The sequence below is a fragment of the Neoarius graeffei genome, chromosome 21 (assembly GCF_027579695.1).
Source record: "Neoarius graeffei isolate fNeoGra1 chromosome 21, fNeoGra1.pri, whole genome shotgun sequence".
Lineage (NCBI taxonomy): Eukaryota > Metazoa > Chordata > Actinopteri > Siluriformes > Ariidae > Neoarius > Neoarius graeffei.
This window is the reverse complement of record NC_083589.1, coordinates 11,971,175-11,987,329: the sequence shown is the minus strand read 5'-3', so window position 1 is coordinate 11,987,329 and position 16,155 is coordinate 11,971,175. Positions and strand designations below refer to the sequence as shown.

At 43.0% G+C, this 16,155-nt stretch overlaps 1 protein-coding gene across 1 annotated transcript in view; it reads left to right on the top strand.

Annotated features, from left to right (window-relative positions):
- tnpo3 (transportin 3) overlaps window positions 1-16,155 on the top strand; it is a 158,078-nt gene that overhangs the window by 94,632 nt on the left and 47,291 nt on the right. Inside the window, exons 14-17 of the mRNA XM_060903881.1 lie at window positions 3,478-3,554; window positions 3,738-3,798; window positions 7,166-7,306; window positions 11,853-11,969. Of these exons, the coding sequence (XP_060759864.1) occupies window positions 3,478-3,554; window positions 3,738-3,798; window positions 7,166-7,306; window positions 11,853-11,969 (396 nt within the window). The remainder of the gene's footprint in view (window positions 1-3,477; window positions 3,555-3,737; window positions 3,799-7,165; window positions 7,307-11,852; window positions 11,970-16,155) is intronic.

Below are 16,155 nucleotides of genomic sequence, written 5' to 3'. Positions count from 1 at the left end.
TTTTGTTTTTACTGCATTTTGGAAAGTATCCCAACTTTTATGGAAATGGGGTTTGTACGATATACAAAAATGACGTCCGCAACCCAAAACACGCAGCATGTTTGTTCACTGCCTGTATTTGTATTGATTCAGGATCAATTCACTTTCTCACAGGAATCAACACTTGTTTTTGTTTTTTGAAGGTTGCGTCACAATCCTTTTGGTCGACATCCAAGAACAACCCAAAAATATTGGAACACGGTCAAGTAACAGAAAAGCGCAAGGTTTCCCTATATGTAGGTCCTCCCCGGCTGGTGTGATTTGTCAGAATACTGCATCGTCTTTCTCAGATGAGTGACGGAAAACCGACACGACCAAAATAAAACATGCCTTGATTTAGTTTGAATAATCAAGAAAGTGTTAGCGTGACAAAGACTACGTTCAGACTGCACCCTGAAACGACCCATATCCGATTTTTTTTTTTTTTTGCCCATATGCGACCTGTATCCAATTTGTTATTGACAATCTGAATGAGACAGATCCGATTTTTTCACATGCGACCCAGGCCGCTTGGATATGTGGTCCTAATTCCGATGCATATCTGATATTTTCACATGCGACTGCAGTCTGACCGGACAGGTCGCATTCATGCGACCTACACGTCATCAACAAGAGACAAACGTCACTATTCTGCGTTGGCTAATCCTGCGTCTTTGGTGGAAAACAACATTTGTACAGTTTTCAGAATTTAAATAGACTTTTATAGAATTGATCAAGCTAATGGTGGATTTGGTAGGGACCTGGATGTTGATCTGTTAGCCTGATTAAATAAAACAGTTTCTATAACTGATTTATAACTTAAACCATCCTGTATTACAAGATTATAAGATTGTTCTGGAAATTTCCAGTAATTTGACACCTTCGGTCTCATCAGTCTGCTGCTCATCAGATTATTGTGTGAGTTCCGCCGCCGCCACAAAAACCACATCGCCAGGTCTCGCCTCATCTCCATCGCAAACTGCACTGGTGTTTCTGCACCTTGAGCCAGCGCTGAGAGAAGTTGCAGAATTCAGCTGGCTATAAACAATCTAAATAAATATTTATAAAAATGTAGAAAAAGTTTATTAATATGACGAAATAAATATGTGCAAATTATTAAGCCTGAATTAAGAGTTTGGTAATACAGCGGCCGTATCCCAAATGACTGCCTACTGAAGCTCGAGTGCACTATACAGAGTTTAAAAATCCATTACTTCCTAGTAACATGTAGTGCACTTTTATACAGAAATTAGAGAGACATTTAGGAGTCAACCCTCGTTACCAGGCTACACGTTTTCATTTCAGTTCAGAAACAAAAACACACACGAGACCTCACACTTTAACACTAACCAGATAATGAAACAAACAAACAAAAAAAGAACAAAAAAATCGGATTTCACAACAAATCGGATATGGGTCGTTTCAGGTTGCAGTCTGAACGTAGTGAATGTTTTTGTTCCCCCCACCCGTCACTAGTTGGACTAGTTATTCCTCTGCTTCTTCCTTGTTTAGTTAACAGCTTGCGAATAATTGACAAAGTACAGGCAAACTGTCAAACATGTTTTATGCAGATCTCAATTCTCTCAGTTCAAATTAAACACAAACCAGGCTTTAGTGTCAGTTTTCTCATGACTTTCCGAACAGTAGTCCATCATCTTAAAGTGCATATCCTGGACCAATTTCGGGTTTTTTTTTTTTATATGAAAGTCTGTCCTTTTACACACTCATCCAGAAGGGTGGTTTTGCACAAGGCCGTCTGTCTACAGCAGAAAAAAATAAAACGCGTCTGGAAAAATCCCAAGGGAGTCTAGAGCCAGATTCGTGATGTCACCTGCGGAAGCGCCAGCAGGCTGCGCGAGCTTTGCACCGTTTCAGTGCACAGCCTGTGTAGACCAAGCGCTCCCATTTCTCTCTCATTGTCCGGTCTTTTGGAAAACGTTGAGTACTAATCCCATCAAGACTGGTGTTGCTCCACCCTCCTACGATACATCTGTTAACCATTTTAATAATTACGCGATAATGTTGAAGGAATTTGCAAAAAACCACCAGGTTGTTTTCTCATAAACAAACCAGCGCTGACGTAGGATTCAGAAGGAGGCGTCCCGCACGCGACGTCATGAAAATCAGTGTTTGCCGGGAAATCCAAATGGCAAGTTGTGTCAGAGGCGGACCAATTCGCCTCAAATGGCTTGATTTCAACTGAATTTTTCTGGTATTGCGCAAGGTACAAAAAATTGCGCAAAATGTGAGATATTTGACCAAAGTTTAATATAAAATAGGAGAATTACATCGATCTTGCTCCCGAATTTACCCGTGATATGCACTTTAACCACTGATCTACCCCTGCCACTGAACTTGCCCTGCCTTGCCTCGACTGTCTGATTGATTGTGTGCTTTGTAATATACAGTACCATAGATCTGCACTGGCCTCCCAGCACCACCACAAGTGGTAGCCTGCCAGTGTTTCTCTGCGTCTTTACGTCTTGGAATGTGTATTGAGGGTTTTTTGTTTGTTTGTTTTTTCTCCCCCCTCTTTGCTTCCTGTATTAACAGAGAGGTGATCCGACTGGCAGTGAAACATGGGAAATTGAATTGTTTAAACGGATTGTGTCAGGAGAGTTCCTGTTCCTGGGAACACGTTTTAAGAAGCCCAGTATACACTACCGTTCAAAAGTTTGGGGTCACTTTGAAATGTCGTTATTTTTGAAAGAAAAGCACTGTTCTTTTCAATGAAGATCACTTTAAACTAATCAGAAATCCACTCTATACATTGCTAATGTGGTAAATGACTGTTCTAGCTGCAAATGTCTGGTTTTTGGTGCAATATCTCCATAGGTGTATAGAGGCCCATTTCCAGCAACTCTCACTCCAGTGTTCTAATGGTACAATGTGTTTGCTCATTGCCTCAGAAGGCTAATGGAGGATTAGAAAACCCTTGTACAATCATGTTAGCACAGCTGAAAACAGTTGAGCTCTTTAGAGAAGCTATAAAACTGACCTTCCTTTGAGCAGATTGAGTTTCTGGAGCATCACATTTGTGGGGTCGATTAAATGCTCAAAATGGCCAGAAAAATGTCTTGACTATATTTTCTATTCATTTTACAACTTATGGTGGGAAATAAAAGTGTGACTTTTCATGGAAAACACAAAATTGTCTGGGTGACCCCAAACTTTTGAACGGTAGTGTAGACCATGACCGGAGACTGGTGCCATAGACTTCTCACATTATGAAGTTTGCACTTTGCCTACCAGCCACAGTTAAGCGTAGAAGATGCTGTAATTTTTTCCTCCCTCATTCAGTTTCTACTCACCTGGAAGACCGGGACTGTACATCTCCTCCCCTTTTTTACAGCGAGGGGTTCTCTAAAACACAAACACTGCTCACGGTTCATTCAGAAATGTAACAAATATTTCTTTCAGGATCAGTAAAGTTTATCTTATTGTTGGGTGTGTTTTCAGTTGCTGTCTCAGGAGTCCAGTAATGGAAAATCATCAGACCCCACAGTATGGCTGGACAGACTGGCAGTAATCTTCAGGTCAGACCCCGGCGTACACCGCAACTTGTACAATCAGCTGTCTTATTATTATTATTATTATTATCATCTTAGGGTGCAGTTTAATACAAACAGATAATTTTAAGAAACCAGCTTGTTGAATTACTCTCCAGCTTAATCTCAACATACTCTTTATTTTGTCTTCGCTTGTTGTCTGCTGTTTAGACACACAAATCCTTTTGTAGAGAATGGACAAATGCACCCTTGTCAAAAAGTAATTCAGGAGGTAAAACACACACACACACACACTTGCACTATTTCCTTCTGAGGTCCAGTCTTGCCAAAATGACACATCCAGTACATCAACAAATACGACCCCAAATCAGAAAAAGTTTGGACGGTATGTTGAAATTAAAACTGAAAACAGTGATTGATTGATTTTTTGTAAATTATCTTGGACCTGTATTGCACTCCAAACAATACGACAGCGCATTTATTTGACGTTTTCCCTCGTGAATTTTATTAATTTTTCAAAATAAACCCATTATAATTTTGATTCCTGCAACACATTTCAAAAACAAAAGTTGGCATTTCCCACTTTATCATGTTTCCATTCCTTCTCACAACACTTAAACGATGTTGACGAACTGAAGACACCAAGCGGTGAAGTGTTTTCAGGAGTTATTTTGTCCCATTCATCCTGCAAACTGGTCTTAAGGTGTGTGACACTGCGGGGTCATCACGGTCATATTTTTAATTTCTAAATTCTCCACACATCCTCTATTGGGGACGGAGGAGACACGGCCTCTTCTTCCACAGCCACGCCTTTGTAATGTGTGCAGAATGTGATTTTGCGTTGTCTTGCTGAAATCTCCCTGGAAAAGATGTCGTCTTGAAGGCAGCATATGTTGCTTCAAAATCTGTGTGCTTTTCTGCATTAATGCTCCATCATAGAAATGTAAGTTATCTTTGGCAAGGGCACTGACACAACCCCATACCATGACACACTGGCTTTTGGTCTGGAGCACATGGTGTCCATTTCTTCCAAAAAAGACCTGGAATACTGATTCGTCTGACCACAATACACATTTCCTTTGTGTGATGGGCCATCCCAGACGCCTCCAAGCCCAGAGAAGTTGACGGCGCTTCTGGGCACAGTTAACACCCCACCCACCCACCCACCCCGCAGTAAAGTTTTAACTGGCTTTTGTGGATGTAACTCCATATTGTAGCTTGACAAAGAGTTGCCAAAGTAATCCCGAGCCCATGTGGTTCTATCAGCTATAGACCCTTTTCAGTCACGTGACCTTCGTAAACGCGACCGCCATTTTGGACATGTACCGGACTTCGGCTCGAATCAGTTTGAATGCGAGGAAGGCGACAAACGAAAAACATAAAAGAAAAAGGAGCGAGATGCAGAAAACACCTTCACTATCCAGTGACATAGGGCATTTACAGGGCGAGCAGAGGGAGAGGTATTTGCAAAAATTGAGGTTAGCAGGCTTAGAGAACGACGTTTACCTGCTTCCACCAGGATTGTTCACTGACGTACGGAAGTACACGAAGCCCTCGTCTTTACCTGACTTCGGCCCACATGATCTGTATACCTATGTCGTTAAAAACCCATCGCCATACACATACACGCCAACGTCCGAAGTTCCGGAGCGCGCTCCGGCTTGCTCCAGGAGTGCTCCGGCCGAGGTTCCGGAGCGCGCTCCGGCTTGCTCCAGGAGTGCTCCGGCCGAGGTTACGGAGCGCGCTCCGGCTTGCTCCAGGAGTGCTCCGGCCGAGGTTACGGAGCGCGCTCCGGCTTGCTCCGGAGCAAGCCGGAGTGCGCTGCTTAATTTGAGGGCAACCTCGGCCGGAGTGTGCTCCAGAACCTCGGCCGGAGCAAGCCGGCGCGCGCTGCTTAATTTGAGGGGAACTTCGGTCGGAGCACTCCGGGAGCAAGCCGGCGCGCACTGCTTAATTTGAGGGAGAGCAAGCCGGAGCGCGCTCTGGAACCTCGGACGTTGGCTCCGGCAGCTATTTATACTGGATCCGGTGTAAATAGCTGCCGGATCATAATTACAGTAAACTAGTAAATCCAGTAAAGGAAAAACTTGAGACTGAAAGGTTTTAACAGTCATCCAAATGACTGAACGTAAACATTGCTACAGTAACATACCAGCTACTTGTTGACATTAGCTAGTCAACAATAGCTACTACAGAAGAACAAAGAGGTTACAATGGGTTATTTTAGCCTATTTGGTTACACACTCGCCGCCACAGAATGTTAACAGCAATGTAATGCCTTTTCTGGCTAATTTTATTCGTCTTACCTCCAACAAAGTGGTCACTACACAAGCGCTGGTATGCCGAGGGCTGCCAATCTGTTAATGGCCGCTATCCATCTTCTCCGTCGGGATCCGATAAAATGATAAACCTTGCCTTGTTTGTTGATGGTTACTACATCCAGGTGCACAACAATATAGTGGCATGATGGAAGTCTTGCTGAAAGTAAAAACTTTCTTTGCTGCCGTTCCTCAGTGCTGGCTGTGGTAAACTACTGGTAGTACACGTCCAAAATGGCGGCCGCGTTTGTCGTGACGTCACGTGAAAAGGGTCCATAGATGAATGATGGTTCTTGATGCAGTGCCATCGGAGGGATCAGAGATCGCGGGTGTTCAGATTAGGCTTGTGCCGTTTACACACTGGAATCCCTCCAGATTCCTTGAATCGTTTAATGATATGCACTGTAGAGGGTGAAATATCCAAATCTCTTCCTATCTTTCTTTGAGGAATATTTTTTTTTAACATTTCGATAATTTTCTCACGCACTTTTTGACAAACTGGAGATCCTCGGCCATCTTAGCTCCTCAAAGAGTAGGCCTTTCCTGGATACCGATAACTTTTTTTTTTTTTTGGTACCAAATTATGATTACAGTCACCTGTTGACATCACATCATTATTTAATTGGTTTAGCTCATTACTAGCCTTAAATTACCCTCGTCCCAGCTTTTTTTGGAATGTGCTGTAGACCTGAAACGCAGAAATGGATGAAATTGACCAAGAAAACATGAAATATATCTTGGGTTCATTCTGTCTGCAATGAACTCTACGTCAGAGTACATTGTAGAAATCACTTATTTTTCATACCGTCCCAACTTTTTTTTTTTTCTAATTGTAAATGAGTGCCTATATTTCTTAAAAGCTAATGTTCAAACACAACAACAGACTTTTTTTTTTTTTCCATGTCGAAGTTCTGAATGACCCGTTAGTTCCATTTGGCTGCAGCAATAGTGATACACTCCCCACGCTCACATTACATCATGTTGATTTCACAATTTACATCAGGAACTCCTCGACATTCTTCTCGCAAGTCAACAACATCTCATATTTTGTCCTTGCTTTGTGCACCTGAACTTGCACCTCCTCTCCCACACTCTGCTCGAATACGAAAAACCCCTCATTACTTATTACGAGACACGAAAGAAAACAAGACTGAAGAAATGAAAAGTAGATAAAATGTACAATTAAAATGTATGCAGAAGGGTAAATAAAAGTAAATGCATATTTTTATATCTAAAAAAAATATTTAGAAGGTTTTAAGCTATTTATATTTTGTTTCAGCCTGTTAATTTGAGGCTAAGGAATAATTTTTCTGCCTTCAGATCTGGCCAGTGTTGTCAGAAACGCTAAACACGCACCAGGCAGATAACCGCATCGTGGAACGCTGTTGCCGCTGCCTGAGGTTTGCTGTGCGCTGCGTGGGCAAGGGCTCAGCTGCACTACTCCAGCCACTCGTCACACAGGTCTGTATTGGGGATGTGTTGTGCATGTGTTCAAATAAATGACGTGCTGATTAGTGGTCAAACAGCTGTCTAACCGTTAATCATGTTGATGAGTGCAGATTTTATCCATTGCAGGGTGGCCGCGGGTCCTTAAAAAGTCTTAAATTTATTGGCCCTTTTCCACTACCCTTTTTCAGCTCACTTCAGCCCGACACGGCTCGCGTTTCGACTACCTCAGATCAGCACGACTCAGCTCGCTTCAGCCCTACTCAGCACCCAAAACTCGCACGGTTTTGGAGTGGGGCTGAAGCGAGCCAAACCGAGCCGAGTGGGGCTAGGGGCGTGAGGAGACACTCCCCTGTGCACTGATTGGTGAGGAGGAGTGTCCTCACATGCCCACACACGCCCCGCGAGCACGCTGGGATCTGTAAACCCGGAAGAAGAAGAATTACTTATTACGAGAATTTCTGAAGCCTTATGCGCCTCGCCTCATCTATACGCTCTTGCCAGTATCTGTTGGCGTTGTCGGTGACAACAAGCCACAGCACCAAGACCAGCAACACTAACGACTCCATGTTTATTGTTTACTATCCGGGGCGTGAGACTACCGCTTAAAAGGTCACTGATGTCACTGTTTGCGCCGCCTAACGACATCACGTGACGTCCACCCACTTTCGCTAACTCCACCCAATGTGTCCACCCACTTCCAGCCAGCACGGTTCAGCGCGGTTGTAGTCGAAATGCAACTCCAACAGCCCCGCTCGGCTCGACTCAGCCCAACTCAGCACCGCACGGCTCAGCCCAACTCAGCTGCGTTGGTAGTGGAAAAGCGGCATAATTTTCCTAAAATAAGGCCATTAAAAAGTCTTAAATTTCAAACCCCGTGGTCTTAAATTTTCAATCTTAAATTTATGGAGATTTTACTCAGTCATATCGTTAAAATGTGGTACGCTTTGGATGGGGAAAAAGTTTAATCGTTTGTGATGCTCACAATTATACCACGCAGGCTCCGAATCCACCGGTTGCTAGACACACGTGTGCTTGACAACCACTCGGTGCCTGATCTGTTGATGGAGGGTAGTCCGAGCCACAGTGGGTAAATGTGAATTTAATGATAACTGGCTGCAAGATGCAAAATACTCGTGGTGGCTGAAAGCTGTACCCAAAGATGCCAACGAGGCATACTGTGTAGCATGCTGTAAGACTTTTAAGTCGGGCACAATGGGGATAAGAGCGGTGGACTCTCATATGAAGAGCGCCAAACATGTTGCTTTTGCTAAAGGCCGCGAGCATCAGCCTCAAATATCCGACTTCAGCGCTGCCACCACTAACGGTCGTGGAGAAGAGGCTAGATCTGCGAGATGTAAGAGAATATTGTGTGTGTAAGAGAGAGAGAGAATATATTCTATTGCATGCATGTGAGAGAATAGTATTGTTTGTGTGTGGGTATCGTTCCAAGTGTTTTAAGAAGTGCAAGTGAGTGAGCCGAAGTTTCAGGTGTGTGTGCATTCACATTGTTTAACTGTTTTCTGCATTGTTGTTTGACCAAAGATGGAATTGAACAATTCTGCTTACAATGTGACTCCCCAAGCAGAGAAAATAATAATTTAAAAAAAAAAACAAAACTGTTGCATTGGATTGTGTGTGTGACTTCATTCACATTTTCACATCGGTACATTGGATTCAAACGTTGTGACTGCATTCTGATTGTCACATAGTTACAAGTTTATCCGATCCTTATATTGTGTTCTGAGTGTGTGAAGGCCTGTCAAGGAAAAGAAATGAAGTACTTCTACTAGAATAGTGTTTTCTGGTGAATGTTTACAAGAACAATAAGTTACATTAAATTATGTAGGATTTTTTTTTTTTTCCAAAAGAGAACGTTTTTGCGTGACTTTAGATTTGGTCTTAATTTTTTTTTTTTTTTTTGGAACATGGTATGAAAGTCTTAAGTCTTAAATTTAACTTGGACAAACCTGTAGACACCCTGCACTGGTTATATATTATGGCCCTTTTCCACTACCCTTTCTCAGCTCGCTTCAGCTCACTTCAGCCCGACACGGCTCGCGTTTCGACTACCAAAAACCAGCACGACTCAGCTCGCTTCAGCCCTGCTTAGCCCCTAAAACTCGCACGGTTTTGGAGTGGGGCTGAAGCGAGCCAAACCGAGCCGAGTGAGGCTGGGGGCGTGAGCAGACACTCCCCTGTGCACTGATTGGTGAGGAGGAGTGTCCTCACATGCCCACACACGCCCCGCGAGCACACTGGGATCTGTAAACACCGCAAACCCGGAAGGAGAAGAATTACGAATTACGAGAATTTCTGAAGCCTTATGCGCCTCGCCTCATCTATACGCTCTTGCCAGTATCTGTTGGCGTTGTCGGTGACAACAAGCCACAGCACCAAGACCAGCAACACTAACGACTCCATGTCCTCCATGTTTATTGTTTACTATTCGGGTCGTGAGACTACCGCTTAAAAGCTCACTGATGTCACTGTTTGCGCTGCTTAACGACATCACGTGACGTCCACCCACTTTCGCTAACTCCACCCAATGTGTCCACCCACTTCCAGCCAGCACGGTTCAGTGCGGTTGTAGTCGAAATGCAACTCTAACAGCCCCGCTCAGCTCGACTCAGCACGGCACGGCTCAGCCCGACTCAGCCGCGTTTGTAGTGGAAAAGCGGCATTATTGTTTGGGTCAAATTTGTTTACACTGTAATTTGTTCTGTTTATTCTACTGATGAATAGTTACTTCAGGATTCTGTTCGATGGCCACACATTTCTGAAGGCTGATCGATACTTCTGTTAATGCACATATGAGACACTGATGTGGGCATCTCCAAAATCTCAACGTGGTGTTGAAATCCGTGTTGATTTGCGGGCGAAACGCCATTCGGTTTGACAACGAAGGCCAAGCAAATTCAGCATATCCTCCTATCGGTCATGGGTTAAACCTCACGACTCGCCTGTATGATTATTTACATCCGGTTAACAAGAGAGGTCTATGTTAGCAAGACTGGAGGAAGGTTTTTACTCCGACACCTTTCTCAAACTGTCCCCTACTCCTTGGCACGTTGGCTAAACCATAATGCCGGCTGAGACAGTAATACACTACCGTTCAAAAGTTTGGGGTCACTTTGAAATGTCCTTATTTTTGAAAGAAAAGCACTGTTCTTTTCAATGAAGATGACTTTAAACTAATCAGAAATCCACTCTATACATTGCTAATGTGGTAAATGACTATTCTAGCTGCAAATGTCTGGTTTTTGGTGCAATATCTCCATAGGTGTATAGAGGCCCATTTCCAGCAACTCTCACTCCAGTGTTCTAATGGTACAATGTGTTTGCTCATTGCCTCAGAAGGCTAATGGAGGATTAGAAAACCCTTGTACAATCATGTTAGCACAGCTGAAAACAGTTGAGCTCTTTAGAGAAGCTATAAAACTGACCTTCCTTTGAGCAGATTGAGTTTCTGGAGCATCACATTTGTGGGGTTGATTAAATGCTCAAAATGGCCAGAAAAATGTCTTGACTATATTTTCTATTCATTTTACAACTTATGGTGGTAAATAAAAGTGTGACTTTTCATGGAAAAAACACAATTTTCTGGGTGACCCCAAACTTTTGAACGGTAGTGTAATTGCACGTTTTCATTTCCGACTGTTATTCGTGATATTCCAGTGAAACACGCAACATATACAGGTAGTCGTCGACTTACCGTACGACTGCGTTTGGTTACGACTGACCGGTCGTAAACCGATCTGGTCATAAGTCGGCCTATGTTTAATGAACGTAAGTATATTGTGATGTGTAATGATATGATATTGTAATCATCTTAAAGTCTTATTTTATCAACATTTTCTTATTTCATTACCTTGGCTCATTATTTGGTTGAAGTCCAACACTGCGTACTACACTGCGTACAGTACAATTCGTTTAATATGTGCAAAACAAAAAAATACGAAATACAGGTGTGAAAAATAGAAAACATTTTAGTTTGAAATGTACCAAAATACAAATGTAAAACATGGCAAAATACAAAACTTAGTGACCGCTGGCATCACTGGTGCTTGGCTGTGGGTCGTCTACGTCATCAGCTTGTTGCAGCGCTCGGGCTGGTGGGAGGATTTGCTCTTTGCATAAACATGGTAAGCCTCGTCTGAATTGTTTTTCTTTTTCTCATAAATTTCACGATATGGACGAAGCGCGTCATGTACCCTCCGTATACCATAATTACCAACACAAATGGACACGGGAGAAGTTTACTGTACCGGGATACTGCTCACACTGAGCAGCGTGCGTGGCGAGAGGCTGGATGCTGGGCGATGCCGAGAGCTGGGGCGGAAACTGTCGTACGCTCAGCTGGGAAACACTCGCCGGTTGTAAAGTCGATCGGTCGTAAGTCGACGACGACCTGTACTTCGTTTTGCTTTTTTTCTGCCCTCAAGTGCACATTCTCACGTTAAGCACATTGTTATGGAGGGCATGGTTGTGTTGGGTGAGTGTTTAGATGTATGTTTTTGTGTTGAGAAAATGTTTTTGACACAGCTGTGTGCTGTTTCAGATGGTGAGTGTGTACCAGGTGTACCCACACTCATGTTTCCTGTACTTGGGCAGTATCCTGGTGGATGAATATGGCATGGAGGAGGGCTGTAGGCAAGGCCTGCTCGACATGCTACAGGTACACACACACATTACGCACACACAAAGCTTACCATTGTCTGGAATGTAAACGCACAAAATTATAAATGATTAAAGTGTGACTGCGGAGTGTAGAATTCATTAAGAATTATGCTTTTAATAGATTCTGGGTTGCCAGGTTGTACCTTGTTGGTGGGCAGAAATCAGGAGCAGGAATGCAGAAGTGTTTATTCAGTGATGACCATCGTGTTTGGTTTTCTATGCTGCACCAAATGGATCATTTTTTATTTTACATGCCCATAAAAATTGGGATGCTGTGTAAAAGACAAATAAAAACACTGATGATTTGAAAATCATGCAAAACCCGATATTTCACTGAAAATAGTCCAAAGCCAACATATCAAATGTTGAAACTGAGATATTCTTGTTTTCTGAAAAATGTTTGCTCGATTTGATTTTGATGCCAGCAATACGTTTCCAAAAAAAAAAAAAAGGGACGGGGCACCAAAAGGCTGGAAAAGTTGTGTAAGGTTATTTAAAAAAAAAAAACTAATTTGGTTAATCGTCAACAGGTCCATAACATGATTGGGTATAAAAAGAGCATCCCAAAGAGGCGGAGTCTCTCAGAAGTAAAGGTGGAGAGGGGTTCGCCGCTCTGTGAAAGACCGCGTAGGCAAACAGTGCAAAAATTTAAGAATAATGTTCTTCGATGTAAAATTTGGGGATCACGTCATCTATGGTACATAATATCAAAAGTTTCTGAGAATCCGGAGGAATCTCTGTATGCAAGGGACAAGTACAAAAACCAGCACTGGATGCCTGTTATCTTCAGGCCCTCAGGTGACACTGCGTTAAAACCAGATACGATTCTGTAGTGGAAATCGCCGCATGGGCTCAGAAACGCTTCGGAAAACTGTCTGTGAAGACGGTACATCACTGCAGCCACAAATACAAATTAAAATCAGATATAAACAATACATAGTTTTCACTGACGCCACGGCATTCCGGGGAACGCCCTCCAGCCGCCATCTTGTGGGGCAAACAAAACAGACCATCGCCATTACCGGCTACGTTATCTCGGACGAATTTATGAAGTTATATAGTCAGTTTTCTAAAATAAAGATCATTGTCGGCAAAATCAAGCAAACGGAAGTATATGGATACATTGGACGACATCTCACGACAACGGTATGCAGCCAAACTGGCCTTGATTGGGGGAATTGACCCCTACAAAGTGGACAAAGATGCATTTTCAAGTGACTATGCAGGGCTGCCATCCATATCGTACCCTGATATTGTGATCTATTTCGTGAATAGTAAAAGCGCCTACACACTTGACGACCTCAAAGCATACAAGTCGCTGCAGTCATACAATTATTTTGTCTGTGGCTGGGTCCGTGAAGTCCACCATATAAAACCAAGTGACAGTCGTGTCCTAATTACAGCCAAGGTATGTAAACATTGGAAATAGAAAACATGACAAACGAGCGATATTAAGTGTGCATTACAATGTAAACGTACACTCAGCGGTTCCAGTTAGGCATTCTCCAGAGAGTGTTCACATGATGTTTTGGTTTCCAAAAACAAACTTAAACACAATTGATTGTTTATTTAAACAACTTACCACTTATAAAATGATCGGAGCAGACTTTGCTGTGTTTGGAAGGCTGATAATCCTTGCGGTTGATTCTCGCAAGCCATAGATTTCTCCTTTGTATTCTGAGTTTCTTTGTTTGCTCGCCTTCGTGCTCCCGTACAGTGGGAATTCCATAAAAGCTCCGCTTGACGTCATCATCTGACCTATTACGACAGCCGTGAATACAACAGGTGTGCACCATTGCTAGCTTTAAATAGCCTGCTTGGGTTCTTTTGAAGACTTTGTACTCGCGCGTTACAATGTGTGCTCAGTGACCCATACGGTAAGCTTGACCCGCAAGATGGCCGCCACTAGGGAATCCCCGATAGAGCCCTGCACTCCCGCGGGACTCGCGGGACCCGCCGCAAAGCAGTGTGGCGCGGGACAAATTTTGAAAGCTCATTGCGGGCGCGGGTGGGAGCGGTGATAAGCTGCAGTCCCGCTAACTAAAAACGTGTTTGAAATAAAAATTATAAATTATTAATTTATGTCCATCATATATAATTTGTGCTGGATATTTTATTTGCCATTAATAAAAACATTTTAAGATGCCTAAATTTGCAGAGAGAGTCAGATTGCCAGATTGAGTGAGGAATGGCATCTTAAATTTGCCACCCTAACGGGAAATCCTTTGATCACTCTAATGACTCGCCGTTCACACCCAGCTAGCAAGAGAACCGTGAGTGAAGTGATTTACTGCTTGAGTTATTCTACAACTCTAATCAGAGAGACAGGTTACACAGTGACGGTAGGCTTGACTCAATGCTATCCCAGAAATCCTTCCTGTAATATGCAAATTTGGCTGTCCAATCAGAGGCGGCCAAATTTGCATATTACAGGAAGGATTTCTGGGATAGCATTGAGTCAAGCCTACCGTCACTGTGTAACCTGTCTCTCTGATTAGAGTTGTTCACTCATGGTTCTCTTGCTAGCTCTGCTTTGCAATAAAAAAAAAATGTTGGTACAAAGCAAGCCCATTCTCTTTTTTATGCTGATCAGAGAATTACGATGGTTTCTCATGTGACAAAAATGTGCGATTTGCTATTAAATATTTTAATCGCTTGACAGCACTTTATTATTATTATTATTATTATTATTAGAGACACTACATGCTGAATTCAGAAACAAGGTAAATAATAACGAACGTGAGCTGTAGATATTTATGCTCAAATCCACTCAAAGTAGGGGGCGGGGCACCATCACGCTGTGTCAAGACAAGAACTTTCCTGAGAGATAACGCGAACGTCTGCATCATGCGGGATTTGCGGGCGGGAGCGGGACAAAATATGACGGGCGGGAGCGGGACTGAAAATCATAATTCTTTGTGGGCGGGAGCGGGACTGAAAATCATAATTCTTTGCGGGCGGGAGTGGGACTGCACAATGTGGGCGGGAGCGGGACTGAAAAATCCGACCCGCGCAGACCTCTAATCCCCGACTCTGTGACGTCATGTGCAAACTGTATATCCAGAAACGCCGCCACCACCTCTGGTTCCGAGCTCTTTTACGATGGACTGAGGCAAAATGGGAAAACTGTCCCGAGGTCTGATGAATTGATTATTTTAAAATTCTTTTTAGAGATCATGGACACTGCGTCATCCGGACAAAAGAGCAGAGGGACCATCCGGCTTATCGGTGCACAGTTCAAAAGCCAGCATCTGTTATGGTACGAGGGTGCATTAGTGCACATGGCATGGGTAGCTTCCATCCAGATAACGTCTTTTTCAGGGAAGGCCTTGTTTATTTCAGCAAGACGATGCCAAACCACATTCTGCACATATTACAATTGCATGGCTCCGTAGTAAGAGTCCAGGTGCCAAACTGGCCTGCCTGCCTGCCTGCAGTCCAGACCTGTCTCCCATTTGAAAAGATGTGGTGCATTGTGAAGCGCAAAATACGACAAAGGAGACCCCGAACTGTTGAACAACTGAAACAGTATATCCGGTAAGAATGGGCCAACATTTCTCTTTCAAAACGACAGCAGTTGGTCTCCTCAGTTCCCAAACGTTTACCGAGTGTTGTTAAAAGTAGAGGTGATGCAACACAGTGATAAACATGCCTCTGTCCCAACTTTTTTTGAAACACGTTGCTGACGACAAGTTCAAAATGAGCATGTTTTTCAAAAAGCAAGAAAATTTCTCAGTTTCAACATTTGATATGTTGTCTTTGTACTATTTTCAATGAAATGTAGGGTTTCCATGATTTTGCAAATCATGTCAAGTCAATTTATTTGTATAGTACTTTTAACAGTAGACAGTTGCAAAGCAGCTTTACAGAAAAATAAAGACTCGAAGGTGACGGTGTGGCAGGAAAAAACTCTTTCGTCTGTCCATATTTAGCCTTTGTTTTTTCCAGGAAGGTCCCATTGAGTTACAATATCTCTTCTGCCAGGGAGTCCTGGCAGACGCACATGACAATAAAACCTTCATTTGAAAGAAAACAAAGAGTAAAGAAAAGACATAGAGGAGGGTAGAATGTAAGACGTGTTAAGGAACCAGAGAAGCCAGGTTAGAAACAATGACATTGTTCTGTAATGGTTGTTTTTAAAAGGTTTTTAAATACATTGAGAGAGGGTAATAACTCAAGATTTA